The 27,823-nt window shown below is 56.5% G+C and overlaps 1 protein-coding gene across 1 annotated transcript; it reads left to right on the plus strand.

The window, feature by feature from the left end:
• Positions 1-588: 588 nt before the first annotated feature.
• MAPKAPK2 (MAPK activated protein kinase 2) lies at positions 589-26,803 on the plus strand. Its single transcript, XM_064636041.1, has 10 exons — positions 589-972; positions 20,700-20,839; positions 22,421-22,485; positions 23,189-23,268; positions 23,358-23,484; positions 23,745-23,820; positions 23,977-24,101; positions 24,394-24,479; positions 24,621-24,701; positions 25,310-26,803. The coding sequence occupies exons 1-10, from the start codon at positions 709-711 to the stop codon at positions 25,451-25,453; spliced, it is 1,188 nt and encodes a 395-aa protein (XP_064492111.1). The 5' UTR covers positions 589-708; the 3' UTR covers positions 25,454-26,803.
• Positions 26,804-27,823: the final 1,020 nt, after the last annotated feature.

Here is a 27,823-nt window from a genome sequence, read left to right on the forward strand (position 1 = left end):
GTGTCAGGGGAGGTTTAGGTTGGATTTCAGAGAAAGGTTCTTCCCCCAGAGGCTGGTTGGGCACTGACCAGGCTCCCCAGGGCAGTGGTCACAGCACCAAGGCTGACAGAGCCCAAGGAGCGTTTGGATGGTCTTCTCGGACATATGGTGTGACCCTTGGGGATGGGTCTGTGCAGGGCTGAGAGTTGGGCTCGATGATGCTTGTGTGTCCTTCCTACTCGGCACATTCAGCGATCCCTGTTGTCACTGGTGGGGGGGGTGGACCGGGAACACCGCGACCTGTTGCCATCCCACCGCGGGCTCCGGTGGACCGGGAGCACAGGCAGCGGCGGGGCCGGGGGTGTCTCCCGTACCCTCGGGACAAGCCCCCCCCCCCGGGCAGCGGCGGGGCCGGTCGGGCGGGCGCAGGCTCAGCCCCGGGGGCCGCCCCGCCCCGTCCCTCCCCCGGCGGCCGGGGCGCTGACATCAGAGCCGGCCCGGCGGGGAGGAGGAGGAGGCGGCGGCGGAGGAGGAGGAGGAGCCGCCGCCGCACCGGAGCCATCGCTCTCGCCGGGGCCGGGGCGCACCGGCGGGGGGCGGCGGCGGCAGCGCTGCTGCTGCTGCTGCTTCACCCCCCGCATCCCCCGGCCCATCCCGCGCGGCCCGCGGGGCCCCGCCGCCCTCCCGCCGCCCTCCCCGTAGCCCCGCGGTGCCCGCGCCGTGCCCGCCATGCTCTCCGGGGCTCCGCCGCCGCCGCCCGCCGGCTTCCCCAGCCCGCCGCCGCCGCAGCCGCCGCCGCCGCCGCCGCCCGCCGCTCCCCCGCACGGGCCGCCGCCGCCGCCGCCGTTCCTGCCGGGGAAGGGCGGCCTGCAGATCCGGAAGAATGCCATCACGGACGACTACAAGGTCACCACGCAAGTGCTGGGGCTCGGCATCAACGGGAAAGTTTTGGAGATCTTCAGTAAGAAGAGCGGCGAGAAGTTCGCGCTCAAGGTGCGGAGGGACCCCCCCCCCCCCCTGCCCGCCGCCCCGTCCCGGCGCGCCGGGGATGGGGAGGGAGGGAGGGACGCGGGGACCGGGAGGGGCCCGGGGAGCGGCGGCGGCGCCGCTGACAGTGATGGAAGGTGTCTGCTGCGGGGGAAGGGGGTCCCGGGGGGGCCGCTCGGCGGCAGCGGGGCCGGCCGGACAATGAGCTGCCGCCCGCCCCTCCGGCCACGCTTTAATCTCATCTTCCCCCCCGCTCTCCCCCTATTGCGAGCAGCGAGACGTTGTTTTCCAGCTTTTCTGGTGTGAAAAACGAAGCGAAATGACATCTTTGGTAGCACGACGGGGAGAGGTGGTGGTGGGGAGTCTGGAGTGGAGAGGAGCCCCTGGCCTGGCTGGAATCCCCTCCGTGGGATGCGCAGCTCGGGTCTGCATCTCGAAATGTGGGGTCTGCATCGTGGAGCTGGGGTTCCCTCCGTGGGGCTGTTCATAGTGTGTCCTGTAAGCACAGGAGCTGCCCGCTGCCCCGTTTGATGGCAGGTCTCTCCTGGCTGTAACACCGAGTGACTGTCGTCCCCCCCTTCGCCCAGGGAATATTTCAGCGTTATGATGTTGCCCTTTGCCCCTAACTTGCTTCTCTTTGAAAGACACGGATAAACAGTGGCTGAAAAGCTGCGTTTTAGGTGATGCAACCCTCTCCTCGTTTCCACACGAGGTTCTTTGAGGAAAGAGAAGAGCGTGTCTCTCTGCAGGAGAGACTTTGGGAAGTTTGAATGGATTCACGACGCGCTGGGTGACGCGGGTACAGGCAGTCTGCTCAGCGGGAGCGCCGTGTTCTCCAGCATCCCTGCAATTTGCGCCCACACATGAGCTGTTCAAACCCTTGGCGTTACCCTGAGAACTGGGAAGGCTGAAAAAACCCCACCTAAACCCATAACATCCCCCCCTTTTGTGTTTAGCAGCGCCCCTCTGTTGGTGTCCGGGGTTCCTAACCTGAGTGAGTGAGTGAACACAGGGCTTTGGAGGCACAAGTTGTGCTGCAGAGGTGGTAGGGTCAGCACAGGACGGTGCTGAGCACCTGTGGTTTAAGAGTGGGGGGCAGTTGGATGATAAGTTTGACTCTTCTGTCAGAAACGCCAACATTTCTGACGAGCATTGTACTCCAGGGTGAAATGTATTGTCATCTTGTTGGGTTGGAAATTAGCGAAATCTTCTTCTGTTTTGACAGACGGGCTCCTCCTCGCCTCTGAAGTTGACTCATGTGTTTAAAGCGCAGATCCCAGCACTTCCCTTTTGCAGCCCTGAAAGGGGAAGGATGGCACAGCAGATCGAGCACCGGCAGTTCCTCTGCCCAGGGGCCCAGGACTGGTGCTGTCACCCTGCCTGTGCCAGAGCAGAGATGGGTCAGGGTTTGCTGCCACAAGTTCCTTGGCCTTGTTGAGAAGTGTCCTGGAGGGCAGGACTTCTTGCTGTGATGTAGGAGGGTGACCCGGAGCATCTGCGCAGCTCTCCGGGGGTGAGGCATATTTGACACCGAATCTCTTTCAGGAAAAGGGATTGTCTTCCCTGTCCCCTGCCCCGGCCTCTTCTCACGTCCCTGACGGGGTGGGACAAGTTCAGCTGAGTAGTTGGACGTGTCCCTGGCTTCTCAAAGAGCAGCACAGCTGCTACTGTAAGTGATTCCTTCCAGCACCTTAAAAACTCCTACGCTGTGAGTTTGGGCGCTGGGACGAGCCGGTGGGTACCCGGTTTGTCCTCGGGAGGGTGAGCTGCACACTTGAGTTATTCAATTGTATTGTTTGGACTGAGCTGCCAAGCCCAAACTTGGTGTGGGTGACTGCCCTAGACATGATGTGTGCTGACTTCATCCCCTCCTCTGGTACGCAGGCAGGATGATGTCTCTGCAAGAGACCTGTGGAGAGGTATTCGGGTCCAAATTACTCATGGGCTGCATCAGAGTGGAAAGATGACCTAAAGCAGGATCCACACAAGTGATTGCATCGAGTTGTCATGTTTCAGATGATGCTTAAAAGAATCCTGATGGCCCATTGCCAGGAACCACAGCTGAAATCTGTCTGCTGCCTGCTTTGGTTGTGCAGTGAACCTTTCCGTTTGGAACGTCAACTCTTTACGTTTAATATTTCAAAGTCTTGTATAACACTGGAATCCTCCACTGGAGGATGAGACACAGTTTTGTCTCTCCCCGATGTTAGTGGTGTCTTCTGGTTGTGTTGTGCTTCCTCTTGGGTCACGAGCAACTGTTATATTGCTAAACCTCCTTCTCCCAAACTGAGAGATGCACTTAGGTAAGGGTTTTGCTGAGAGTCACTTTGCTTAAGAGAACTTTTCAGTGCTTCAGGAAAGCTGAAGAGAGCTTGGAGACAGTGTTCTAGCAGCAGTGAAAACGTTAAGGCCAATTTTCTTCTCCTTCCAGTGCAATAGTCTGTGGCAGAGACGCATCATTAAGTAAAATGATGCTGTGTGTGAGTTAATGGATGGCACTTCTGCTTTCTGTGCAGTCCCCAGGTGAAAACGAGAGATTCCTTTATTTTTCTTGTAGATTATTGTTAATTTTTCAGTTTCCCACCCCCTCAATTTTATTTTATTTTATGGTACCAAGCAATTCCTGAAGTGTGGCATCCCTGAATTATCTGCTGTGAAGCAGCCACGGATGGTCCCAGTCACCCATGGCCTGACCCTGTGTGATGCACGATGATCTGCTGCAGGGTGGGAACATAAAGCCCGTGGAGAAGTGATGAATGGAACTGAAACGTGAGGTCTGGGTGATTCCTTACCCCTTTCTTCCTTGTCCCTCGGTGTGATTTATTATTAGGCAAAATTAGGCTTGTAATTTCTGTAGAGGCTGCTGGATGTAGGTCACTGCTGGCCTGACTTGGCAAGGTTCACTGTGGTCAGGCTGCAGTGGTGGGGCTGGGAGTGAGGGCTGTCTGGCCTGCTGCAAATTCCACTTTTAAGACTAATCTTTAGGCAAGATGCCGAGTTGGTGGCTGGCTGCCTTAATTCAGCGAGGAAATCACAGGTAAGCCAGGCTGGAGAGTGGGGAATAGTAGTGGCAGCTCAGTGGGGCATTTCATGGAGCAGGTTGCCTTTAAAACAAATTAACAAACCTCACTCCTGACCTCAGCTTCAAAGCAGGAGATCCTCCCCTGGGTTGGTGAGCTTTGGAAGGGCTGGAAGAGCTTCTCAGGGCTCATGGATTTGCCCCTCTCTGGCAGCCCTGTTTCTGGAGCATCCTCGGCGCTTTGGGGCACGTTTGCGAAACGCTCTCAGTCTCACTCTGAGCCTCATCAGCTAACCTGTGAGTGATGGCTCCTCTGATGGAGAAGGAGGAAGGAGGTTGGTGCTTTTGTGGTTTATCATTCTGGTAAGATGCCTGTGGTGGAATTAGGGCAGGTCTCGGAGCTGAGAACGGAGCAGTTCTGTGGCCGAGCGAGCTCATGGAGCTGGTGGCCTCGTGCTCTCTCCCACCGTGGGGAGAGGTTTCTTACAGAGGTGTTGAGGGGAGCAAAGAACCCTATTCCCTGCAGCTCTGATTGAGATCAAATGCTTTGTCCCCCAGAAAATCCAGCTGGGAAAACATCCCTGAAGTGAGGGAGTAGATGAAGATCCTGAGCTTATATTCATGGAAAACAGCTCACGGTGTGTTTGCTGTGCTTCTGTCCCTCTCTCAGTGGGAAGATTTTTTTTTTTAATTAACTCTACCATGTATTTAATATAATCAGAAATGTCTTCACTGTGGCCTTCTGTGCAAGCTGTGGTTGAAAAGCTGTGGAAAGTGTGGTGACATCACTGGGACTTTTCCAAAGCAGCGGTTTATTATCTCATTGACCAAAGGAGTCTACTGACTCGGGGTTTGAGTTTGTTTAAAAAATGTGGGATTTGCCATAATCCCTTCTAAATACTTTACATGTTCTGAGCAGTCAGACCTGAGACTGCCATGGGCTGATAACAGCCTGGGAGCAGGGGCTTGCTTTTCACTTTGGTACGTGCTCAGGAAGTGGCGGGGCTCTTCCTCTCAATAATAAGCTAATGCCATCAGCCATAGGTCCTGCAAAAGAAGTTTCCCATGTTTTCAGAGGCGGGGATCTGAGATGCAGTGATTTACTGAAGGTCTTGCAGCCCGTCAGAGGTGACACTGGGCTGAGGAGCTGAGCTGCTGGTGTCCTGCTGGACACAGATACAGCCCCTGCATGTATGTGATTTAGTAGCCAAGTACAGCCAGGTAAAAGGATGATTTTTGTCATTCACACTGAACTCCCATTTGTGGTGTCAGGAAAGCCCAGTGTATAGGACAGCACTGGCCTGTGGGGCTGTGGAGGTGATGGCTCTGCCTCAGGTAGCAACTGGCGCAAAGCAGGCACTGGGATTTATCAGACACGTGCTCCAGAGCATTCAAAACAGTGTATAAAGAATAATTTGAAGCTGTGCAGACTGGGAGCCAGGTCTCCTAGCGTGCTTGGTGGACAATGGGTAGGCACAGGTGATGAAAACTCCCAGAAATTTCCTGCTGAGGAAGCCTGAAAGAGCGAGTTGATGACCTCTCTCTTCCCAGAAACATCCAGGATGTGCTTGGGTATCTGATGAGATGGATGAACTCTTGATGGCTTGCAGGGTGGTGCAGGTATGTGGGAGGCATCCAGAGGAGTGGCTGGGTTGGAAGTGGCTGTTTGGCCATCCCTGTGGCACGGACAGCAGTGTGACTTCGAGTTTACAATCTGGCATCTCCTGAGCCTTCCTGGTGGGCTCGCGTGCCCCATACCAGGGTGGTCTAAGGGCTTTGCAGCAGAGACAGCAGCTAATGCTATTTTCCAACCCATCCTTTTGCTGTGGTTTTCACTGTCTGCTGAGAAGCTGAGAGGAAAGAGCCCTCCTTCATTAAGAAACCCTTTCCTCCTCCTAGCTCCGACCATAACCGGCTCCCCAACCTGCAGGCGGCCCTCGCTGCAGAAGTCAGGCTCCTCTCCAAGCACAACTGGCCCCGCGCGTCTGGCCTCAAGTTGCAGCATTCAGGCAGCATGACCTCACCTCCTGGTTTCCAAGAATAACGTGCTGCCTCCCCTGCGCCGCGCCGGGACTGTCTGCAGTGGGTGAGGGCGGCTGCCACGGCCCGGCACCGGCCAACTCCAGGGGTTTGGCTCTTGCCAGATGCCCCCAGGCAGCCCCATGCCCACCCCAGGCTGCTCAGCTCCTCTGCCCTTTGTGGAGGAGCTGGGATAGGGCTGGTTTTGGAGGCTGGAGAGTTTAGAGGGGGTGGATCTGTGAGGAGCAGGGTGATCCCTCCACCAGCTCCAGAGGCTGGCATGTGAACAGGGCTTTGCCTGACCGCTCCCCAAAAAAACCTGTTTCAGGCTGAGCAGTCACATTGAGTCAGTGTTGCAGTGTGGTCCAGAGCTCTTGAGCATCCTGGTCATCTCTGGTGGGGACGTTGATTTTAAAAGCCCCCGAGACCTGTATCCCACTGAAAGTGGTCCCGTCCCCTCCGTGGATGTCCCTCATCCTTCATGGCTGCAAAATGCTAAAAGCAGCCTGGTCTAGTGGGAGATGTCCCTGCCCACAGCGGGGAGGTTGGAATGAGACGACCCTCGAGGTCCCTTCTGACCAAACCATTCTGTGATTGTCTTATTCTGTGGAAATGTACTCTCCTTTCAGCTGCCCTGGCACGAGGACTGTGTGCATGACTGGTGCCTGGAGGCTCATTTTGGAGAGGGCTCTCACGTCCAGGCCGTGTCCCTGCGGAGGTGGATGGGGAGCAGCGCGCGGGGGCCGGAGCAGGGCACGCAAGAGCAAGTCTGAATGCACAGAGCTCTTCTAACAGCCTTTTAAACTGTTCTTCCTTTGTACCTGGTGGCTGAGTCATTTCAGAGATTTCAGCCTTTTAAGATCTTACCAGTTTGAGGCAGGGATTACAGTGCCTGGCAGGTTTAATGGTTGCATTAACTTGCTGTTCCCTTTGTGGCCTCGGGAAGGGACTAACGGAGTCCGTGAGTGCTGGTAGATCCCCCTGACCTGAGATGACCCGAAACACAAGTTTTGCTGGAGATGCTGTGAGCCACAAAAGTGTCCTTTGGAGAGCGATGGGGTGATACCTGCTGTTGGAAGGGAGGGACAGGATGAGGGTACCAGTGTGGCTGCTCTCTGGGCACTGCTGGGAGCACGTGGAGCACCACTGTGGCTCCATGTTCAGTGTGATGCTGCCCAGGAGGATGATGGCATTTTCCCACGGATTAGAGCCTTATATCAGTGCCCTGCCTCGCTGTGACAGTGCGCTGTCCCAGTGGAGAGGGCAGGTGAGCTCCCTGGCTCAGGCAGCCTGCAGCTGGCACAGCCTTGGCCCTCCTATGTAATGAGATTATTCAAGCTGCTGGCGTCAGGGCTGCATGTGATTCTGTGCCTGGCTGTCCTGCGAGCCGTAGCCTAAACTAGAGATAAAGTTCAAAATGCAAACCCAGATCTGAATGTTCCTGGGGCGCCCAGCCAGGCTGGGACTTTGCTGCTCTGCTCTTGCTATCCTTATCCAGTTTGGTCTGTAGATTTGGGGATCAGTGGAAGGCTGGATTAATTTTCCTTTTTCATCATAATTAAGTTTGCTGCCTTGCTTTGTGCCCTTGACTGCGGGCAGATCCCCTGGGTGCCCCTCTTGAGTTCAGCCTCTCTTTGCTGACCCCAGAAGAAGGGGGTCAGTCAGGTTTGGGGTCATCATTGCTACACCTCTTATGATGCATCAGGCTAAATCTGTGTAACAGCAGGCTGGGACTCTGTGCTGTTCCTTTCCAAAGGTCTACAGCACCTCTGGGGTTGGGAGCATCCTCTGCTGAGCGTTTGGAACCGGAGCAGCCGCTGTCCCCATCCTCTGCCCTCCCGGCGTCCTCCGGCCGTGGTACGCGGCACCGAGCTGGGGCAGCCTCTCGAAAGGCTCCTTGGATGTCCTGCCAAGTGTGTGTGTTTTCAGGGAAATGTGGCTGGAACACAAGCTGGGGCTGCTGTGGAAATTTGGCAGCACGTGCCGTCGGGCTGCACTTCCAGTAGCTGCAGCTCCTCGCCTCTCGCGCCCGTAGGTGCGGGTGGGAGCCCGGTCCAAGCTGACCTGGCTTGGAAATGGGATTGGAATCCTGAGTACCCCAGCAGGGCTGGGGGGCAAAGCAGATGCAATCAGATCCAAACAAATCAGAAAGTACGTGTGCTGTCCTCAGCCTAATTTAACAAAACTGGTAAATAAAACAAAAGAGCGGGGGGTGGTGGGGGTGGTGTTCTGGTAACAGGGATGTGGTTTTAATTTCAGCAGTAATGACAGCCTTATGGCATCCAACAGCTCAGTGTTTAGAAACAATTTAAACTTATATTTCCACTTGTTTTAGCACACAGGCAGGGGCTGTGCTTGCTCACAGGTGCCACTGTGGGTGTCAGCGACCTGTCACCACAGAGCACTGGCTCCCACAGCCCTGCAGCTCCTGTGGCCGCTGCTTTTGGGTGCAGCCAGGCTGTGGGAGCCACTGTCACCTGTAACAGCCTCCTCTGGCCAGCCATGTCCCCTCGAGGCTCTCTTCCTCTTGGGCCATTTCTGCCGTGTTGGACAGATGAGAAAACCTGGGCGGCTCTTGCGTAAGCGGCTCTGTGGGTGCTGGGAAGGCCGGGCTTGCCAGGAAGTTTAAACTCAGATTATCTCCTGGAAGTCATCAGAGCTGTGAGTTTTGGCATTTTTGGGTGGGTGCCTCCTGTGCCGCAGGCAGAGCAGCCCTGGCACGGGGACACGGCTGCTTTGGGGAGCCTGGAGGTGTTGCAGCCCTTGGCTGGACACCTTCCTGAGCTTCTGGAGAGGACATCAACCCCCTTGCTGGCCCAGGAGCTTGGAAGAGGCTTGTGGAGGCTTTTGCTTTTGTCCTCAGTGCTTTTCCCTGCAAGGAAGGACCCTGTTTGTGGGATGAGGAGCTGTGTGTTTGTGTTGGAGCAGGATGCTCACATCTCCATCTCCTTTCCCACCCTGCTTATTCCACTTTGGAGTTGAAACTCCCAGTATCTTTTGTTCTAAGGAAGAGCTGCTGTAAAGAGCAACTCTCTGCCAGGACGTGAGATGCCCCGTGGGTGGTGGGATTCAGCAGGGAAGTGCTCCAGGTCCTTGGGGGTCTGTGGAAGTGTCCTGGTGCTCTGATTCCCCAGCTCCCTGCTGCTGGAGGAGACAGCCAGCCTGGCGTGTCGTTAGGGATGCAAATGCTGGGCTGATGAAGTCTGGGTGAGTAAGGTGCTGAGGAGGTTCTGAACGGATTAAAATGTGGTCTTTGAGTGCTGCTGAGCAGCAGCTCCGGCGCCTCCCGGGCGCCAGCAGGGCAGGAGGGTTGGGAACTGGAACTGTTTCCTGGGAGCTTCGGAGCAGGTCTAAGGCTTGTGCCCTCTGCCACGGTCTGGAGAATTCATGGAAGATGATGTTCTCTGTGTGCCTCAGTGCAGTGCTTTGGGGTGATATTCCCATTTCTGGGCCTCAGCTCGAGGAGCTGCAGGGCAGGGAGGGCTCTGGCCCTACAGGATCCAGCTAATGAGAGCAAGGAGAGGGTTTTGGCTGCTCTTGGTGTAGCCCGTTAACTCAGTTTTGCTGGGCTCTGGCAGCCAGGGCAGCCTGTCCTTGGCAGGTCGAACACCTCTGGCTTTAACCAAAACATTTTTTTCGTGTTTCTTTCTCCCCAAGGATTGCACTGAAACAACAAGGCGAACGTCACCAAAGGAGGGTTGGCCTGGGACGTGGTGGTGATGCTTTGAGGGTTTTAGTGACTTAACTCCTAACCAGCACTGAACATCTGGATCTTATCCTCCTCAGATCTTACCCGCCTCAAATCCAAACCCTCCCAGCAGCTCTGGAAAAAGCCTTAACCTTCATTGTGTGAGACATGGGGGTAACACGGTGTGGGTGCTGTTCCTACGGGCCACTGGAGGCTTAACTTCTCTCTCTCACTTAGGAAACGGAAGCTCTGCTGACTTGAGGTGTTGCTCCAGGCTTTGTGGGGCCACAGGGGCAATGCCAGCCCTGCTGCTTCCCGGAGAGCTCCAGGCTGCTGCAGGGGTTGTGTGGGGAAACGTGGGGGCTGCCGGAGCCCTCGGGTGGGCGGGCGGGCGGCCGAGCCGCACAAAGGCTGCCCTGTCTGCTCTTTGGCTTCCCCCAGCCCTAAGCTCTTTTCCTGAATAAGTGGGATTGAAAAAGCTTAAATTCATATAAAGCAGGATCCAGGAGCCCCCGGCCGACCCGGAGAGAGCAGCTGCCCCCTGCTCACCCTGTGCCCCGGGGCTGCCTCTGCTCCTGGGGGTCCTGGTTAACGCTGCCCTGGGAGGAGGTGGTGTCTCTAAGGGCTGTCTGTTGGGAGAGGTTTCTTTTTAAAAGCTGGGTATGGGAATGTCCAAGAAGAACAGCCTGGTCTGCCAGGGGAGCAGCAGTAGCTGCAGGAGTAGATTTTTTTTGGTAGTTTGTTTAAATATCCCTGTGTTTATCCTTTTATCCCCTTTCCGGTTTAATCTAACAGGCAAGAGGAGTCCAAACCACTTGCTGCCTATTGTAGTTGGTAAGAAATCAAGTAGCCTGCTGGTAAACACTGTGGAGCAGTGGATTACTGGACATCCAGGGGAGGATCAGCCAGTCTTTCCCACGTGTTTTCCACGTGTGTTTTTGCTGTAGAATGAAAAGATGCAAGAGCACAACCCAGGCTGGATCAGGTTGGATGGGGCTCTGAAAAACCTGCTCTAGTGGAAGGTGTCCCTGCTCGTGGCAGGGGGTTGGAACAAAATGAGCTCTAAGGTCCTTTCCAACCCAAACCCTTCCATGATTCTATGACCCCTCACTCTGTGCTGTTGTCTTTCGGGCAGGACGTGTCCGTGGCAGAGACCGGCCTTTCCCTCTTGGTAGCACTGACTGGAGGGAGTTTCCCCCCCGTGGTATTTTTGGAAGTTTGTGCACCCAGGCGCTTCGTGACGATTTTTGCACGCTTGTTGGCTGAGGTATTTTGAGGTTATGGTGCTGAGTGGGACATTGGTGGTCCGGGCTCTGTCCCAGCTTCACCAAACCTCCCCAGCTCCGGGGCCGTGCGGCTGCTGCCGACAGGTGCCAGGGAGGATCTCGGGGCTGCCAAAAGCCTGGAGGGAGCTAAGAATAACCCCCCTGTCCTGAGAGCTTTAATGTGGTGCCAGCAGGATGCAGAGAAGGGCTTTTTTTAAAAATAGAAACACAACTGTGTTTTCCTGCTGGCTGAAGGAGTCTCGGGATGGCTGCTGTGGTGGGAAGAGGGGCTGCTGGAGGAGTGCCCTGCTCGGCCTTGTGGGGTGGCAGGAGGCTCTTGGATTTTCATAGCATTGCTTCAGAGTCCAGGATTTCCCCTAAAATACTGACTGCAGTGGTGGGTAATGTGGAGTGTGTGACTTTAGATAGCGTTGAGTCAAGTCTGAAGTGTTGCTTGGCTCTTAACCCAGGCGGGTTCCTCCAGCTCTTCTGCAGGTCCTGTTGAACACTGGGGCTGTGCAGCAGCTGTGTGATGGAAGGAAGGGGACGAGGAGAGCAGCCTGTGGGGCAAAGACAGCCTGGCTTGGACAGGGGGACTGCAGTGAGAGCCATGAGCAGCCCTGGCTCTCGGTGAGCAGCTCTGCTTTGGTGGGTGCCTGGGGGAGATGGCGAAGGAGAAGATGGGGGAATGCCTGCCCCTAAACAGCTCTTAATCATCCAGAGGGGTTCAATCCTCTCCTTTCCCTCTGCCTCTTCGTTACTGTCCCCTCTCATTACACATATTGATGCCCCTCTCCCTGTCCTGTGCATCCCCCGGGGTGGGCTCGTGCTTTGGCTGTGTTGGAGCTGACAGTGCTGGAGGTTTTTAGCTGCTGTGCCATGTGAGGGGTGGAGGGAGCAGGAGGAGGAGGAGGGCTGTTGGTGGCCAAGGGGCCCCTGCCTCGCCGGATGCCCGCGCAGACAGAGGCGTGTTACGAAATCCCCGTGTAACTCCTGGCCTGGCCTTCCCCTGCTCCAAACAAACCCACAGCAGCCACCCAGCGTGGGAGCTGTTTGTCCCACCCAGGGAAGAGCCACAGTCCCAGCCCCGAGACTCTGGCAGCCTCTGAACCACTCTGGATGTCGTGCTGGGTGTGGGTTCACCAGGCAGGAGCACCCTTTTGGCACTGCTTGGGTGATTCCAAGGTGGGTGGTGGGTCCCAGCAGCCGGGGGGATGCTCCACTCTGCATCCCTGCGGGGATCTCCGGCGAAAGCAGAGCATCACAGCGGGGTTGCACATCCTGGGCTCGTCTCAGGGAGGTGTTTGCTGTGCCCTGGTGTTGACTAAGCCCATGACAAAGGTGAAACTGTGTTAAATAAACAGCTGAGAAAGGACAGGATGATGCAAAACGTGCTGTCGTCACTGAGCTTTGAGGGTGCGTAAATGGAACCCTCCTCAGGCTTGGCACTGGTGCAGGAAACACATCCCGAGGCCATGCTGCTCCCAGCGCCGGGGGTGAATGATGCTTCGAGACAGCTTGGCCTTGATGCAGCTTTGTGCTTTGGTTTGGGTTTTTTTTTTTTTCCCCCTCCTTTAAATATACATGTATTTATTTATGCTGCTCTAAGATGTGTGTGGAAAGGCAGCAGGCAGGATCAGTGTGCTGGGGGGGCTGGCAGACACTCATCTACCCCATGGGGGGCCCTGCCCATGGGCCGAGCCCTGAGAAACTTCATTTTTGGGAAGAGCACGAGCCCAGGAGCTGCCGGGAAGCGGTGGGTGTTGTGGGCCTTCTGGCAGGGCTTCACGGCTCCAGCGCTTGCAGGCGTGGATCTGGGCCATCCCAGGCCTCTCCCCAAAATCACTTCCAGCCTTAAACGTAAGGAGTGGGGTAGGCACGGCCGAGAACAAAAGCAGTTCTGGGATGTAGGTGTGGGGAATCCAAAGCTGCCCCTGGGGTCGGAGGTGACCGTGGGGTCAGGCAGGGTTGTCCCCAGGGTTGGTGTGAAGAAGGGACCCAAAAAAGATGCTCTGAGTGCCCGGTGCTGTCCGTGGGCCGTGTGGTCTGTGTGTCTGACGTGGAGGGGAAGCCCCGGGATACGGGGCTGGTGGAGGCAGCCTGAGATAAGGGGTTTTTCAAGCTGTGCCTGTGGGAGGGGAGCACAAAGGACAGAGGTCAGCGCTGAGTTAATGGTTTACATTCAGCGTTTGCTTCGGTATTAATCACACCTGCAAATATCAACCACTTCCTATCGTAAAAGCACATATGGGCGCTTTTTCCGTTTGCCCATATGTGGTCAGCTCCGATAGGAAACCTGGCAAGGGACAGGGCTTGGGGAGGGGTCGGGAGGAGGAGCTGACCCCAGCCCGGAGCTCTGCAGAGGGGTGGAAGGGAAGAGGCTGTGTGTGGAGCAGATCTGCTGGCTGCTCTCGCGGGAAGATATCCGCCCTTCCCGTGGCTCCCTGTTTTCCTTTCGCTTTGTATTGTGCGGATAAAAGGCCCTGGCAGATGCAGCAGAGGCGTGCAGGGTGCAGGGGTCTGGTTTGCAGAGAGGGGTCTCTGAGCATCCCCCCCAAAGTGGCTGTTTGGAGCTGGGCTGTGGCTTCTGCTGGCCCAAGACAGTTTGTCCCTTCCCTGCTCAGACCCAGTGTTGTGGTGGCTCCTGGTGGGAAGGGACATCTTGGATACCTGTAGAAAGGGATGGGCTGAGGCATTTTGGCCATCGTGACCCCCTTTGTTCCCACTGGATTCATGGAGAGGTCCTGGCCAGGGTGGTGGCTCCATGGCTCCAGGCTGACCTGCTCCCTGGGACCTCTGGCATGACCTTCTCCTTGCACAGCAGGACATGGGACCTTGCCAACCATGGCTCATGCCTGGGCTGATCCTGGCTCCTCATGCCAGCCCTGGTGCCTCCAGGAGAGATGAGCATCCGGTGAGTCAACAAAACCCAGTGCTGCTGCTGATGGAGGGAAGGAAGAGGATGATCCCAAAACAAAAACACAGGACTGAATAGGCCCCTAAGTTTGTTTTTCTCAGATAGATGAAGCTGAAGCTCTTTATTTCTCTTCATTAAACACCAGCTCCAACCTGCTGCTGCTGCGTGACTCAGTGGGGATGCTTCATGCTGCTGCCTTGTTGCCATTTACCTGCTTTGACTTTTCCCTGTGAGTTTTGCAGCCCCCTCCCACCCACTTCCCTGTCTCCTCCCTACACCCTCTTCCCCCACCATGTCCCCACCGTGCTGGTGCCCTTCCCGGGTACCCTCTTTGGCATTTGATCTCCTTGAAATCCATGTGCCAGGAATATTTTTTTTGCTGCTTGGGGAAGGGGCTCTGCAGAGCGGGGCTGCCCGGGGGGCAGCGCCCCGATCGCGCGGGGGGCACGGGCCCCTGGCAGGTGGCTCTTATTTAAGCCCAGGCCTCTCTTCTGCTCCTCGCCTTTGTGTGCCTCGAGAGGCTTTTGTTGCAGCCTGAAAAGGCTGAATAGCTGCTGCATCTGTCGCGGGGGAGAGCGGGGCGAGGAAATGCTCAGCAGATGCCCCGGGCAGGGGGGGAGCTGCGGGGCGGGGGGTCCCGAGCATCCCCCGCCGGGCACGGACCCCCGCGGGAGCTGCGGGCAGGGGAACCGGCAGCACACGGGCACGGAGGGTTGTGCAACCACGGCAGGCGAGCGAGGCCCCTTGTGAAAGAGCGAGAGCCGCCTCTCCCCTCGCCCCGTTTCCATCCTCCGCCCCGTTGCAAAATCGCCCGCAGGAGCCGGGACGAGGCGCCCGCTCCGACATCTGCCTCCGCTCCGACATCTGCCTCCGCTCCGACATCTGCCTCTGCTCTGCTGGCTGCTCCTGGAAGGGATTTTAGCTCGCTTCTTCATGCCTGGCTTGTTGCTCGTCTCAGGCCACGCACTGGGAAGGCTTTCCCTGAGCTCGCTGCGATGGCTCCAGGTCTTCCTCCGAGTGCTCCCATAATTCAGGCTGCGAGAATGCGGCCGAGCAGCTCAAGTGTGTGTGTGTCAGTTCGCGTTTGCTCAGCCTGAGTTGCGTCTCCTGTCTTGCTCCCTCTTTGTAGCTCTTTCTAATCTGAATAATTCTCTCTTGCTGGGATCCTTCTTCCAAACCTTTCCGTCTTCCTTGAGGCAAGAGAACGTGGAGGAACCTTTTGTTCATGGCTGTGGAGGATGGGGCCAGCTGTGCTCGTGTCTTGCCCGAGTGGTCAAAGCCTCAACATCCTCCCGGGCCCTCATGGCACCTCTGGAAGTTGGGTAGCTGATGCCTGGTGCTGTCCTGCCTTGCGAGCCATGAGGTTGGATGAAGCCACCTCCATGAGGGAGCAGCAGCCACCCTTCCAAACAGTCACCCTGGCGTGGCAGGCCGGGACACGCTGCAGGCAGAACTGCCGGACCCACGCACGGCTCCTCCTCCGGACGCGTCACCTCTCCTCCCTGGCTTTCCCCGGGCAAAACAAAAGTGAGGATGATGCTTTTGCCTGGTTGTTGGAGCTTCAAACTCTCTATCTGTGGCTCTGTGTGCGTGGGCAGGGCAGAAATGATCCCCAGCTGGGGAAAGTCCCGCCAGTTCTCTCTGTCCTGGTGGGTGTAAGCAGCGGGGATGGGGTTAATGTAAAGGTTTATGTAAGAGCCATGATGATGTGGGGGAGGTTTCCTGAGCTGCACGTTTAATTGTTCTTGCTTTGTGGTTGAACCATGAATTTCCCTCCGTTTGGTAACATAATTCCTCTTATGGGCTTTGGGACTCGTGATTTTATTTCTCTTCTGTAGTTCATAAACAGTAAAAGCGGAACGAAGCTTTGCTGCTCCCACGTCCTTCTGCTGCCCTCTCCCTCTGAACCGTGTCTGCCAGAGACTGAGGCAGCTTTGGGGCGATTGCCTGTGGGCTCCCCAAGTATTCTGGCATTAAAGGCTCAGTTCAGTCCAGGTCCCCCTGCACTGTGGGTCCTGGGGGCGATGGGGTTTGCCTTCCCGGCGCTGCGAGGTGGGAACAGCATGTGCAAAGCTTCCAGGACTGGCTCTACAAATGTGTAAAGCAGCTGACGCCAGTTGGCAACGAGTTTGCAGGGGAAGATTAGGAGAGGAAAATCCTTTGAAGAGAAACCCTTTTGCTTTATTAGGAAAAAATGCTCCTTGCCCCGTGTCAGCCGGGTCAGGGGAATCCGAAGCCTGTGTGTGTGATCCAGGCAGGGGGAACCTCTGCTTTGCTTCCCTGCTGATAACTTGGGAGGATGACAGCTTTTCTCTCTTTGCTGTAAGTTTATTCTTGCTGCAACTTAAGAAGGGTTTATTTTAACCCCTGTGGTGCAGGCAGGCCCTGAGGGGAGCTCCTGGGGGTGGTGTGGGGTCTGGGTAATCTCCTGCAGGTCCTGACAGAGGGATGGTTGCTGCACAGGTGAGGCACATGGTGTGTGCTCTTCTGCTGGGGGACTGTGGAGAACCAGGTGTGATCAAAATACACATGGAAATAAAACCACCCTGCCTGCAAGAGCAGCTGGAGTGCCCGGAGTGAGCGTGTGGTAAAGAGGGGCAGCCTTGGAGAATGAACAACTCAGCATGCCAGTATGGGCCTGATCCTTACTTTCCTTGGAAATTACCCGTGGGAGGTGAGTTTCTCCTGTGCAAGCTCTTGGACAGGGAAGTCTTGCCAGTCTGAGGGAGTGCAGTGTGTTCTTGGCTCACTGAGGGGCAGAAGCTTTGGGGCTGCGGTGGCACCCAGGGCAAGGAGCGGCAGGACAGTGTCCTCAGGGACCTTCTGTCGTGCCAGTGGAGGAGGGACCTTCCTTTTCCTTCCTTTTCCAACCTGCTGTGACTCATGGAACATCATCCCAGGAGGAGGTGGCGAGACTGAATCAGTGGTGCCTGAGGACACGCACGGGAGAGGGAACGTGAGCGCGGGCGGCTCCAACCCCCTTGTTTGCTCCAGTGCTTTCCTTCCTTCCTTCCTTCCTCGTGCCCACCCACCTTTGCTGGGCTTGCTGGGAGGTGATGGGGGGAGAATTCAGCTCCACGTGCTCCTGAGCAAATAGGACAGAGCCCCCAGCCCTCCATTGGAGCTGAAGCTCATTTTCAATGCCCTTGGGAGCAGGCTGAGCCTGGGTTTGAGTTTGGGTTTGCTGCTGGGGTACCATCTCCCTGCAGACATCCCAATGAGCCCTTTGCTTTTCAGGAGCTGCTTCCAGGGTTTGTCTTTCAGAGTTAGTGAAAAGCTCAGAGCTCCTGCAGGAGCCCTTGAGGAACCTTTGCTGCTGTCGGGGTGCTGAGCACGTAGGGGCTGGGCTGTGCCATCCCCTGATGGGACCAGTTTTGGAGCTTGAGGGTTTTAATGAAGCTAATGAGTGTGTTTAGCTTTGCACAGAACTAATTTCTCTCACAGTGTGGAATGGCTCCTGGGGGAGCTGGGCTGAGCCAAGGCACAGGATGGCAGCAAATGCCGTCTGCCGAAATCTCGGAGGTGTCAAACTGCTGCAGGGGGAGCTGGAATGTGGCTGAAAGCTGAATTTCCTCCCTCACTGCCAGGAGGGTGGAGTGTCCCTTTCCCCGCTCTCCCTCCTTTCCTGCAGGGAGGTGCCCTAATGGGAAGCAGAAACGGGATGGGGCAGAGCTCTGGGTTGCCACAGCTTTCCTGGTTGTCCTCTGTCCATTGCCATGTTGAAGGGATACAGGGATGCTCTCTGATGATGAGCTGATGGTTGGAAATGTGCACTGGCTGCAAATGTGACACCTGAAGCACATAACAACTTTAATGGGAAAGGGAAAGGGATGCAACTCCTCTGAGTGTGAATCCTGCCTGGGTTTGTTCCGAGGTGGTGGTGGAGCCTCCTCTGCAGCACTGCCCTTGTTCTCTGTCCTGGGGACACTTGTGTAACTCAGGGATCTGGTTACTGCCCAGCTCAACTGCTGGAGCCTCTGCTCCAGCCAGAGCAAGCAGGTAGAGCAGCATTTTCCATCTGAAATAATGAAGGGTTTGATCCCCACGGAGCCCTCCCTTGGAAGGGGAACAGAAGACAAGAGATGGAAAAGCTGAACTGAGAGCAGCTGTGGGCTTTTGGGGGGTTTCCAGCAGCTTGTCCCATGTGCTGCCCTTGCTGCTCTGCAAAGGGTTAACCCTGGTTGTGCTCCAGGTTACTGCTGTTGCAAAATCTGCTGGGGTGGGATGGGGGCAGTTGACCCTTGCTGAACCTCAGGGAAACACGAGGTGCTTTTCCCATCCCAGCCTCCTCGTTGCAAGCCAAGAAATACAAATCTTGCCGTGGCCATAGGCTGCCCTGCATTCCAGAGCTGAAGCAGGGACGTGGGCAGTGTTACCACACCCCCCAAGTGCGTTCGATGTGGAGTTCCTGGGACTGGAGCTGGGACGTCACCCACCACTGGTTTCACTGCTGGCTGTGGCCAAGGGATGGGAAGGAAAGTTGTCAGCTGTGGGAGCCTCTGGCACCCACCTAAAGAGCAGAAACTGGTGGAAGCACTGCTGGATCCTGTCTGGATCAGGACCAAACAGTGCTGTGCTACCTCTGTGTCATGCTCAGCACATCCCCGGCTGCCCTGGGCACAGGGAGCTGGTACCTGTGCTGAGGGCAGGATGTTGTGGGGTGCAGAAGGTGATGCTGGGCCTGTGGGCTGGTTCTGCCGTGGCTTGGGCATCACCTTGTCCTTCCTTGGCGCTGGTAATGGCCTTCCCCACACAGCCTCATTGCATCTGGCCTTCAGCTCCCTGTGATACCGCTGTCCTCTGCCACCAGGAACATTTCCTAAATTAACCAAATCATTCCCTTAACAAGGCTTAATCTGCTCCTCTCAAAGCTTCTCCATCACATCTCCATCCCTGGCTGGCAGGGGAGTGGAGGGAGCAGCTGGATCACAGCCGGGTGTTCCCAGAGCACCGGGGCAGCTGTTGGCTCCCGGCGGGTGCCCGAGTACAGACACAAACGTCAGGGCTGTGCTGGTACAGGTAATGGAGCCTGCTGCCTCCTACTTCATTAAAAATACAATTAATCTCCTTTAAAAGCGCCCTGAGTGACCTCTAAAAATGGGATGTATTTTGCTGTACCTCTCCTGTTTGTCTTGTGCAGAATGATGTTAACTGGCTGCTTCCTGCTGTTCCATTTTCCCAGCGCGTAATTACAAATCGGGTTCTTTTTTTTTCTCTTCAGCTTCCTGGCTCCCCACGCCAGGATCTTCGGAGCAGGACTGCAAATAGCCAAGCTTTTCTCCAAAGCTCCTCGCCTGGCTCCTCGGGGGGCTGGTGATTTGTTTGCTTACGGTTTTGGATTCCGCAGGATCCAGTTTTTAGGGTAATTAAGCAATAGAGGAACAAGGAGGGGCCGTCCAACCTCCTGCCCTGTCTTCCCTTCACCCCGAGGCTGTCGGTGCAGATGATGTCAAGCAGTTGTGCAAAGGTTGGCTTGGCCACTTTGGTCCTCCCTGAGCTTCCAGATGCCATCCTACACCCCATGTGCTGTCACAGGTTTCCACTGGCATGGGATTCCTCCACCTCAGGAAGCAGGAGGGCCGAGGAGGTGGGAGAGGTGTGACCAAACCAACCCCATGGATGGATGGGGTTATGGGTGGGTGGCTGAAGGGCACATCCTGTTTTGCCTTTCCCTGTGGCAAAGGACAGTTACAGTTCCAGGCAGGAGTGCAGATTGCCATTACTCTGCCAGGGCACCATCAGTGAGTGTTTCATCTCTCAACAGGCAGTGGGTGGGTTTTGGGGCTGCAGTGAGTATTAACCTTGTTCCTCTGAAATCCCCCCTGCGCTGGGCACCACTCTGTGTCCTGCCAGGCCAGCAAAGCATCCCAGGGCTGATGCTCCCATGCTCCTGGAGCTTGTCCAGGAGAGGCCAGAGGGGTCAGAAGTACTTTTCTGTCAAAATCTTGGTAAAATGACCAAACCTGCTGTTTCCTGCTGATGCACACGGAGGGTGGGGGTGTGTTTCCACATCCCTCTGCTCCGAGGTGCAGACCTGCTCCAAAGGGTGTTTCACTGAGAGCTGCCAGAGACAGGAAGGAAAATGAACTGTGCTCAGGATAGACACGTTTGTTGCTCTATATTTAGGAACATAATTAAGGCTGGTTGTTTATCCTGACAAACACGGTAATTAATAGTCTGTGGCAGACAAGAAAATCCTTCCTGCACCTGGGAACTGTGAGTTGTCTTTGGGAAGGGCAGGGGCCTCATTAAAGACCTGCTGGTGCCCGGGAGAAAAGCTGCTATTTAGGGAACATCTGGCTGTTTGCTTTGTCCCCTCCCCAGGCACACGTGGCCTTGTGCTGGTGGCCTCTGAAGTTGTGGTGAGGGAGCTTTTGTGGTCAGCCCACGTGTCAGGGCAGGAGGGTCCTGCTGGACCCACGGAGCAGAAGGCTGAGGGATGGGAAGTGACAGGGGCTGCGTAAAGCAAGGTGTGAGGGTGGTTGGTGGCACTCGGGGGTGCAGTGGTGTAGGTGTCAGAATTTGGCTCATGAAAGCAGTAGGTCTTGCTGGTTGGGCACTGGGGGTGGCAGTGAGGTGACAGGCGGCTGGGATAAGGTTTTACCAGCTTTGGAGGGAAGGGCAAGAAGCTTCTGAGGGCAAACGGCTTCTCACTCTTCCCACTAGATGGAGATGGAGGCATTGTCAGAGCACATCTCCCGGCGCCCGCAGGGAGCACCCTGCTCGGCCCCTGAGTCTTCTCGGGTGGGCACTGTGCCAGCAAGGGGTCATGGCCTGGCTCTTCTGAGAGGCTCAAGGCTGATGGGGGTCTCATTTCTCTCACAGATGCTGCAGGACTGCCCCAAGGCCCGCAGGGAAGTGGAGCTGCACTGGCGGGCGTCGCAGTGCGCGCACATCGTCCGCATCATGGACGTCTACGAGAACCTCTACCAGGGGAGGAAGTGTCTGCTCATCGTCATGGAGTGGTGAGTCCCCGACCAAGGGGCACCCCCAGCCCTGCAGGGGGGTGGAGTGACGCCAGAAGTGGGGTGAGCACCTTCCAGCACTGCTGCTGGGGTGCTGGGGACCCTGGGGATGCAGCCTGTGAGCCGTAGGGATGGCAGCCCTGGCAGAGGAGCTGCAGCGCTGGTGTTGGAGGGGCAGCGGGAGCTGCACTGGCTCTGAGTCATTCTGAAAACCCTCTTGGCTGTCGGGAGGCTGAGGGCCTGTGGTTCTCACAGGTAGGTCATAACCAAACTCGCTTTGGCCATTGAAATTTGGGGTAGTCAGCGTGTTCCTGGCAGCCTGTGGTGGGTCCGTGGAGCCGCAGCCACGCCGAGCTGACACGTCTGTTAACGCTGTGGCACCTCCTGCAGCAGCAGTCAGGTGGCTCCGGGTCGGGTAGATGTTTGATACAACCTGGGGAGGAGCAGGAGGAATGAAGGGGAAAGTATTGAAACCACATCCCAACCGCAGCTGTGATTTGATGCAGCTTCCTTGCCAAAACCTCTCCTCTGGCAAGCTGGTAGGTTGCCCGGGGGGGCAGCGGGTGCGAGGAGCAGCGCCGGGGCAGGCGGCACAGGCAGCGGCTCTTGTGGGGGAAGAGGCTTCTGAGAACCACACTGGGCAGCCAGGGGTGGGTTGGTGTGTGTGGTATGGAAAGAAGGAGTAGCTGAGTGGTAGGAAACAGGTCCCCAGGGCTGTGTCTGTGAGAGCTCCGTGCTGTCCGAGGGCGCTCTGGGTGTAGCGCCCGTCACAAGGCAGTGTTTGGTTCTGACGTGAGCTTGGTGTGTCTCCATCCTCACAGGGCCCTGAGGGCTGCCCACTATTGGTATTGCAGATGTCTAGAGAATGTCAGGGGCGCTGGCAGGAGATGCTGTCGGTGCTGGGAAAGCAAGAAACTGTTTCTGCTTGACTCAGATAAGGCAGGGACAGGAAGCGCCATTATCCCTGCTCATGGAGAGTTCTCCTGTATCTCACTCCTAATCTCTCTGGGAGCTGAGTTTTTCCTGAGGATACCCAGGGAGGGAACCATGCCAAGGATCCCATGGTGCTTCTCCAACACCTCACATGAGACCTTGCTGTGCTGCAGTGGGGTCCAGCCTTTGCCTCCCCCACCCCATTGCCGAGCCCGTCTCGGTGCTGCTGACGCCTCTCCCGTGCCCTGAGCTCGACTCAGCACTTCTGCCTGGGGTTTGTGTGCCGGTGAGGGGGTTGTCTGGTGAGCAAAAGGAGGGCAGGGTGTGCTGGGAGTGCTCTCACCACCTTCAAGCCACATTTGCTGTCTTTACTGTAAATGTGTTTTCTGTGGGCTGGTGGGGCGACCACGTCCGCCTGCCCCCGGTGTCCCCACGGCCGGCACGGAGCCTCTGCCCTGCTCATTTCTGGAAGGAGGAGGCTCTGAAACGCCCCACGCCCAGAAGCACCGACCCAAGGGCTTGGATGGAGAAGGGGGTTGTTTCTTGCTGAGCTTGTGCAGCTCCTGAGTGAGCACCAGAGGTTTTGGCACAGCTCGTGCCGGCGTGAGGTGGACCTGCAGCATCTAACGCCGCCTGCTTCTCTTCCAGCCTGGATGGTGGGGAGCTCTTCAGCCGCATCCAAGACAGGGGAGACCAGGCCTTCACAGAACGGGGTATGGAGCCCACAGGGTGCTGGGGTTTTGTCTTTGGACCATGTTTTGATGTTTATAGAAGTATCTCTGGTCTAACCTGTTCCCTCAATGACTCCTTTGGATCCCCAGCAGAGTTTTGCACTCAGGGAATGAGGAATGTGGGTGCAAGTGCTCCTGCTTTTCACTTTCACTTGAGAGCAGGGTTAGGGGATGTTTTCTCAGCTGCACCCCCACCCTCTCTGTCCCAGTCCAGCACAGGTAGGAGATTCAGTGATCTTTAGAAACTTCAGCCTTCCTCAAAAAATGAAGTCCAGGGGCTGTGGTTCTCATGAATCTCATTCATTTCATCCCTTCTACTCTTACTGCCAGGAAAAGCAACTACACAACCCAAACCCTGAGCCTTGGCTTCCCATCCTACGGAGAAAGCTTTCCCAGCTGGATTCCCTGCTGCCTGGGGGTACTTAGTGGTGTGAACCCCTCCTTGGATATTGGGGTCAGGGGCTAGAGCCTGCTCCATCCCTTCTCCTGGGAGTTTCTGTCCCATTTGCTGCAGGCTCCTGACCCAGGGATGGGTGCTGGGTGGGTCTCTGTGGAAAGGAGCTCTTGTTTCAGAGGAAACCCCTTCAGCTTCAGCCAGGCTGTTTGGTTTGTAGAGTTTTCAAGGAAGTAGTGCTCATTTTAACTTGCTTATGAAGGCTTAATGATGGTTTTTTTGCTGCTTCAGAGGCTTCAGAGATCATGAAGAGCATTGGGGAAGCCATCCAGTACCTGCACTCGATCAACATCGCGCACCGGGACGTGAAGGTACAGTGCACCTTCATCCCCCTTGGCCTGTGCCAATGCCAGGCTGCCCCAGCCCTGCTGCTCACTTCTTCTTCCCTGTGTGTTTGCAGCCTGAAAACCTGTTGTACACCTCCAAAAGGCCCAATGCTGTGCTAAAACTCACAGACTTTGGCTTTGCTAAAGAAACCACCACGCACAACTCCTTGGCCACTCCGTGCTACACGCCGTACTACGTGGGTGAGTGCCCGGGGGGTCTGAGCTTCCAGGTTTGCAGGGCTGGAGGGCAGATCCTGGGGGGGTTTGGGCAGTGCCATGTGTGGCCCATCACCTCTGCATCCAGCCTGGAGCCCCATTTGCAGCCTGGTGCTGGGGGCAACAGTCTCCACTGCTCCAAGCAGCACTGCTGAGAGTGCCCGGAGCTGCAGGTGGATCCATGGGATGGTCACATCTCTCACCTGGTGCTGCCACATGGACTCAGGAATTTTCCTCTCTTTCAGCCCCGGAGGTGCTGGGCCCAGAGAAGTATGACAAGTCCTGTGACATGTGGTCCCTTGGTGTCATCATGTACATTCTGTAAGTCTGATGATCCCTCTCCATCCTCCCAGGGTCAGAAGAGGGGGCAGAACCTTTCTCAGCTGCTCCTGTTCCTGGCACTGCCCCGTGCCCTTCAGGTGCTGCTGGGGAGGTTTTTGGGGTGACACATTGACTCTGTTCCCTTTCCTGGCACAGGCTGTGTGGGTACCCCCCCTTCTACTCCAACCACGGCCTGGCCATCTCTCCTGGCATGAAGAAGCGAATCCGAATGGGCCAGTACGAGTTTCCCAATCCTGAATGGTCCGAGGTGTCAGAGGAAGGTAAATGTGGTCCCCGTGGTGGCTTGTCCCCAGGCTGAGGTCTCACTTTGGGGTCAGCCCTGTGTCCAGCAGTGCTGTGAGGGCTGAGGGGAACTTGGGCATGTCATGGGTCAGCTCTCAGGGATGCAGCAGCTTCACCTCTTTCCTCGAGAGGCTTTTGCTGAAGGGTTTGACCAGGGTGAGCTCTGTGGCACAGAAGGGGTGTGTGTGCATGTATTTTGGGGCTGCTGGCTCAGGTGGGAGCTCAGGGAGATTCCCCTGCTGATGCCTGACCCTGCTCAAACCCTTCCAGTGAAGCAGCTGATCCGTAACCTGCTGAAGACGGACCCGACCCAGCGCATGACGATAACGGAGTTCATGAACCACCCCTGGATCATGGTGAGTGCTGGGGGGAGGAGCAGCAGGATGGTGGGGGGGTGCAGATGGGGCAGGGATGGGATGGGATGGGATGGGATGGGATGGGATGGGATGGTACAGGATGGCTGCAGCTCCCAGCTCACACTCCTCCTCTCCCTGCAGCAATCCATGCAGGTGCCCCAGACCCCGCTGCACACCAGCCGGGTGCTGAAAGAGGAGAAGGATCTGTGGGAGGATGTGAAGGTAAAAACTCTCTCCTTTGCTGTCTGCAATGCTCTGCCCCCTGGTGTCCTCTGGGGACTGTCGTCTCCTGTCTTCTCACTGAAAAAAGGCTCATTCACCAGCCTTGGGAGTGCTCAGAAACTGTGTAGATGTGGCACTTGGGGGCACGGTTTAGTGGTGGACCAGGCAGTGTTGGGTTAACCACAGAATCATAGAATAGTTTGGGTTGGAAGGAACCTTAAAGCTCATCTCATTCCAACCTCCTGCCATGGGCAGGGACACCTTCCACTAGCCCAGGTTGCTCCAAGCCCCGTCCAACCTGGCCTTGGACACTCCCAGGGATGGGGCAGCCACAGCTTCTCTGAGCAACCTGTACCAGGGTCTCCACACCCTCATGGGGAAGAATATGGTTGGATGATGATCTTAGAGGGCTTTTCCAACCTTAACAATTCTATGACTCTAATTTGGGCTTGGTGTGAACATGCCGGCTCCCAGGGAGATCCGTGCTCGGGAGGGAGCTGGAAAGATGATCAGTGGGACACTCAGGCCCTGCTGCAGTTTATTCCCAACTGCTCCTGGGGTCCTGGGGGGGCTTTGCTGACGGCTCTGCCTGTGCCTCCTGCCCGCAGGAGGAGATGACAAGCGCTCTGGCCACCATGAGAGTGGACTACGAACAAATCAAGATCAAGAAAATCGAAGATTCCTCGAACCCTCTGCTGATGAAGAGGAGGAAGAAAGCCAACCCCACCGAGCCCGCCGCGCTCCCCCACTGAGGGTGCCCCGCGCCCGCCGGCCCCCGAGAAAGCAATAACTATATATATTATATATTTTTTAAGGAAAAAAAAAAAAAAAAAAGACGAGACGGACTGTTGTACCGAGCGCATGGAATCCAGACATTTATACCAGACTAGTTATTTTTAGCTACTCACCTGTGTTTCTGACCTTTCTGGAGCAGGTGGTAAGATCCCCATCCTGCAGCCCCCCCGGGATTTTGTCCTGTAGGTGAACGCCGCCGATAATTGGATTTTTATTTTTCTTTCGTGAGACAATTTTGATTTATATTTCTTTTTTTTTTTTTTCCTTCCTTCCTTCCTTCCAAAGACACGGAAAACTCCTGTGGTGACCTTTTTAGGGTATATAACGTATAAATATTTTTTAAAAAAAAATAACTACTGTAGAGCTGAAAGCCAGGCAGCGTGTTCCCTGTGTGGATGCTGGCTAGAGGTGGGCTCCAGGCTTGGGAGTGGGTTGAGGGGGACAGGGAAGGAGAGCTGCCTTCCCCCCTGTCCTGCTCTACGTGGCAGGTCTGGCATGGGGGGTTCCCTGTGGCCACCGTGCTGCTTCACTGGCCAGGAAACAGCTGCTTTTCAAGCACAGTAGCCAAACCCAGCCCCCCCAGCTGTCCCTGAGCTGGAAGCCTGGCCTCTGCCCCGCCGTCCGTGTGGTCTGTCTGTGCGTGGGGTGTGTGTCGTGTCCGTGGGCCCGGAGCTGCTCGTGGCTCCCCTGCCGTGGCCACCACAGTCTGTGCCTGTGCCTGGAATCCAGTTCTGACCTCAGGGGTGGGCAGGGGGGGTGAGCAGGAGGCCAGTGCCTGCCCCCCCATATATCCCCCTGCTCTGCAGGGATCTGGGGAAAAGATGTGTCCCTGCTGCCCCTCCCTGATCCCACAGCCCCCGCTCCAGGGAGATGCTGTCCTGGGGGTCCCTGGGGATAAGCGGGTGGCACGGGGCTGTGTCTTGAGCCAGGACAGCAGCACTGACCCCCTCCCTGGCCAGAGCTGGGGGTCCTGCTGCCCCCCCCCCCCAGCGTGGCTCCTGCTGGGAGCAGGACGGCTGCTCTGAAGTCTTTAGTCCATGAATTATTATTATTATTATTTGTCACGATGTTTCACTTCGTTAAATGTGTTCGAATGGGGGGGGGAGGGGAAATGATTTTTTAAGGCAATGTTTAGTTTTTAGGTGATCTTTTAGACACTGTATGGAACTTCAATTTGTTTTAAGAACCGGTTTTTATCCCCTTTTTTTTTCCTTTTATTTTTTTTTTAATTATTTTTGTCTGTTGGCTTATACTAATCTTCCCGGTCTGCTCTTCAGTCCTTTGGATTAAAGACACTTAAAGCGTCACCCAGTCTCTCCTCCTTGCTTGTGTGGCTGTGAAGAGACCCCCCCAGTGCTCCAGGCTGGGTGGCCTCTCTAAAATTGCTGGGTTTTCCACCAGAGAGGCTGAGCTCCCCGGGATGTTCTCCAGTGACACAGAATCCCTTTGCCTGGGGATGGTTGCTTGAGATCTCGGGGCTGTGTCTGTCCTGGCTGCTGCAAACAGAGTTGCCTCCCCAGCACGTGCGTGCCCTCCTGGGCTGGGGCTCTGGGGACGTGGGATGGGGGACGTGGGATGTGGGATGGGGGATGTGGGATGGGGGACGTGGGATGGGGGACGTGGGATGGGGGACGTGGGATGGGGGACGTGGGATGGGGGATGCGGGATGTGGGATGTGGGATGCGGGATGTGGGATGTGGGATGTGGGATGTGGGATGGGGGATGGGGGATGGGGGATGGGGGATGTGGGACGTGGGACGTGGGACGTGGGACGCGGGATGCGGGATGTGGGATGCGGGATGCGGGATGCGGGATGTGGGATGCGGGACGTGGATATGGGATGCGGGATATGGGATGCGGGATGTGGGATGCGGGACGTGGGACGTGGGATGCGGGACGTGGGACGTGGGATGCGGGACGTGGGACGTGGGATGCGGGACGTGGGACGTGGGATGCGGGACGTGGGATGTGGGATGTGGGACGTGGGACGTGGGACGTGGGACGTGGGACGTGGGACGTGGGACGTGGGATGTGGGATGTGGGACGTGGGATGTGGGATGTGGGATGTGGGACGTGGGATGTGGGATGTGGGATGTGGGTGCTGCGCCCGGGTGCCGGCAGGGGACACTGCGCATCCGGTGTCGTGGGTGCTGGGGCACACGTGGCCCTGGGGACTGTGGCTGCCACCGGCTGTGCCCGGTGCCTGCTGCCACCTCTGTGCTGGGATTTGGGGCTGCTGGGAGCTGGAGGAAGTGGTCTCCTCATCCTCCTCCTGCTCATGTTGGGGGAAGAAGCAGGATGGTCCTACCATAGCTCCCTCAGCTCTC

Source organism: Pseudopipra pipra, chromosome 25 (assembly GCF_036250125.1).
Source record: "Pseudopipra pipra isolate bDixPip1 chromosome 25, bDixPip1.hap1, whole genome shotgun sequence".
Taxonomy (NCBI): domain Eukaryota; kingdom Metazoa; phylum Chordata; class Aves; order Passeriformes; family Pipridae; genus Pseudopipra; species Pseudopipra pipra.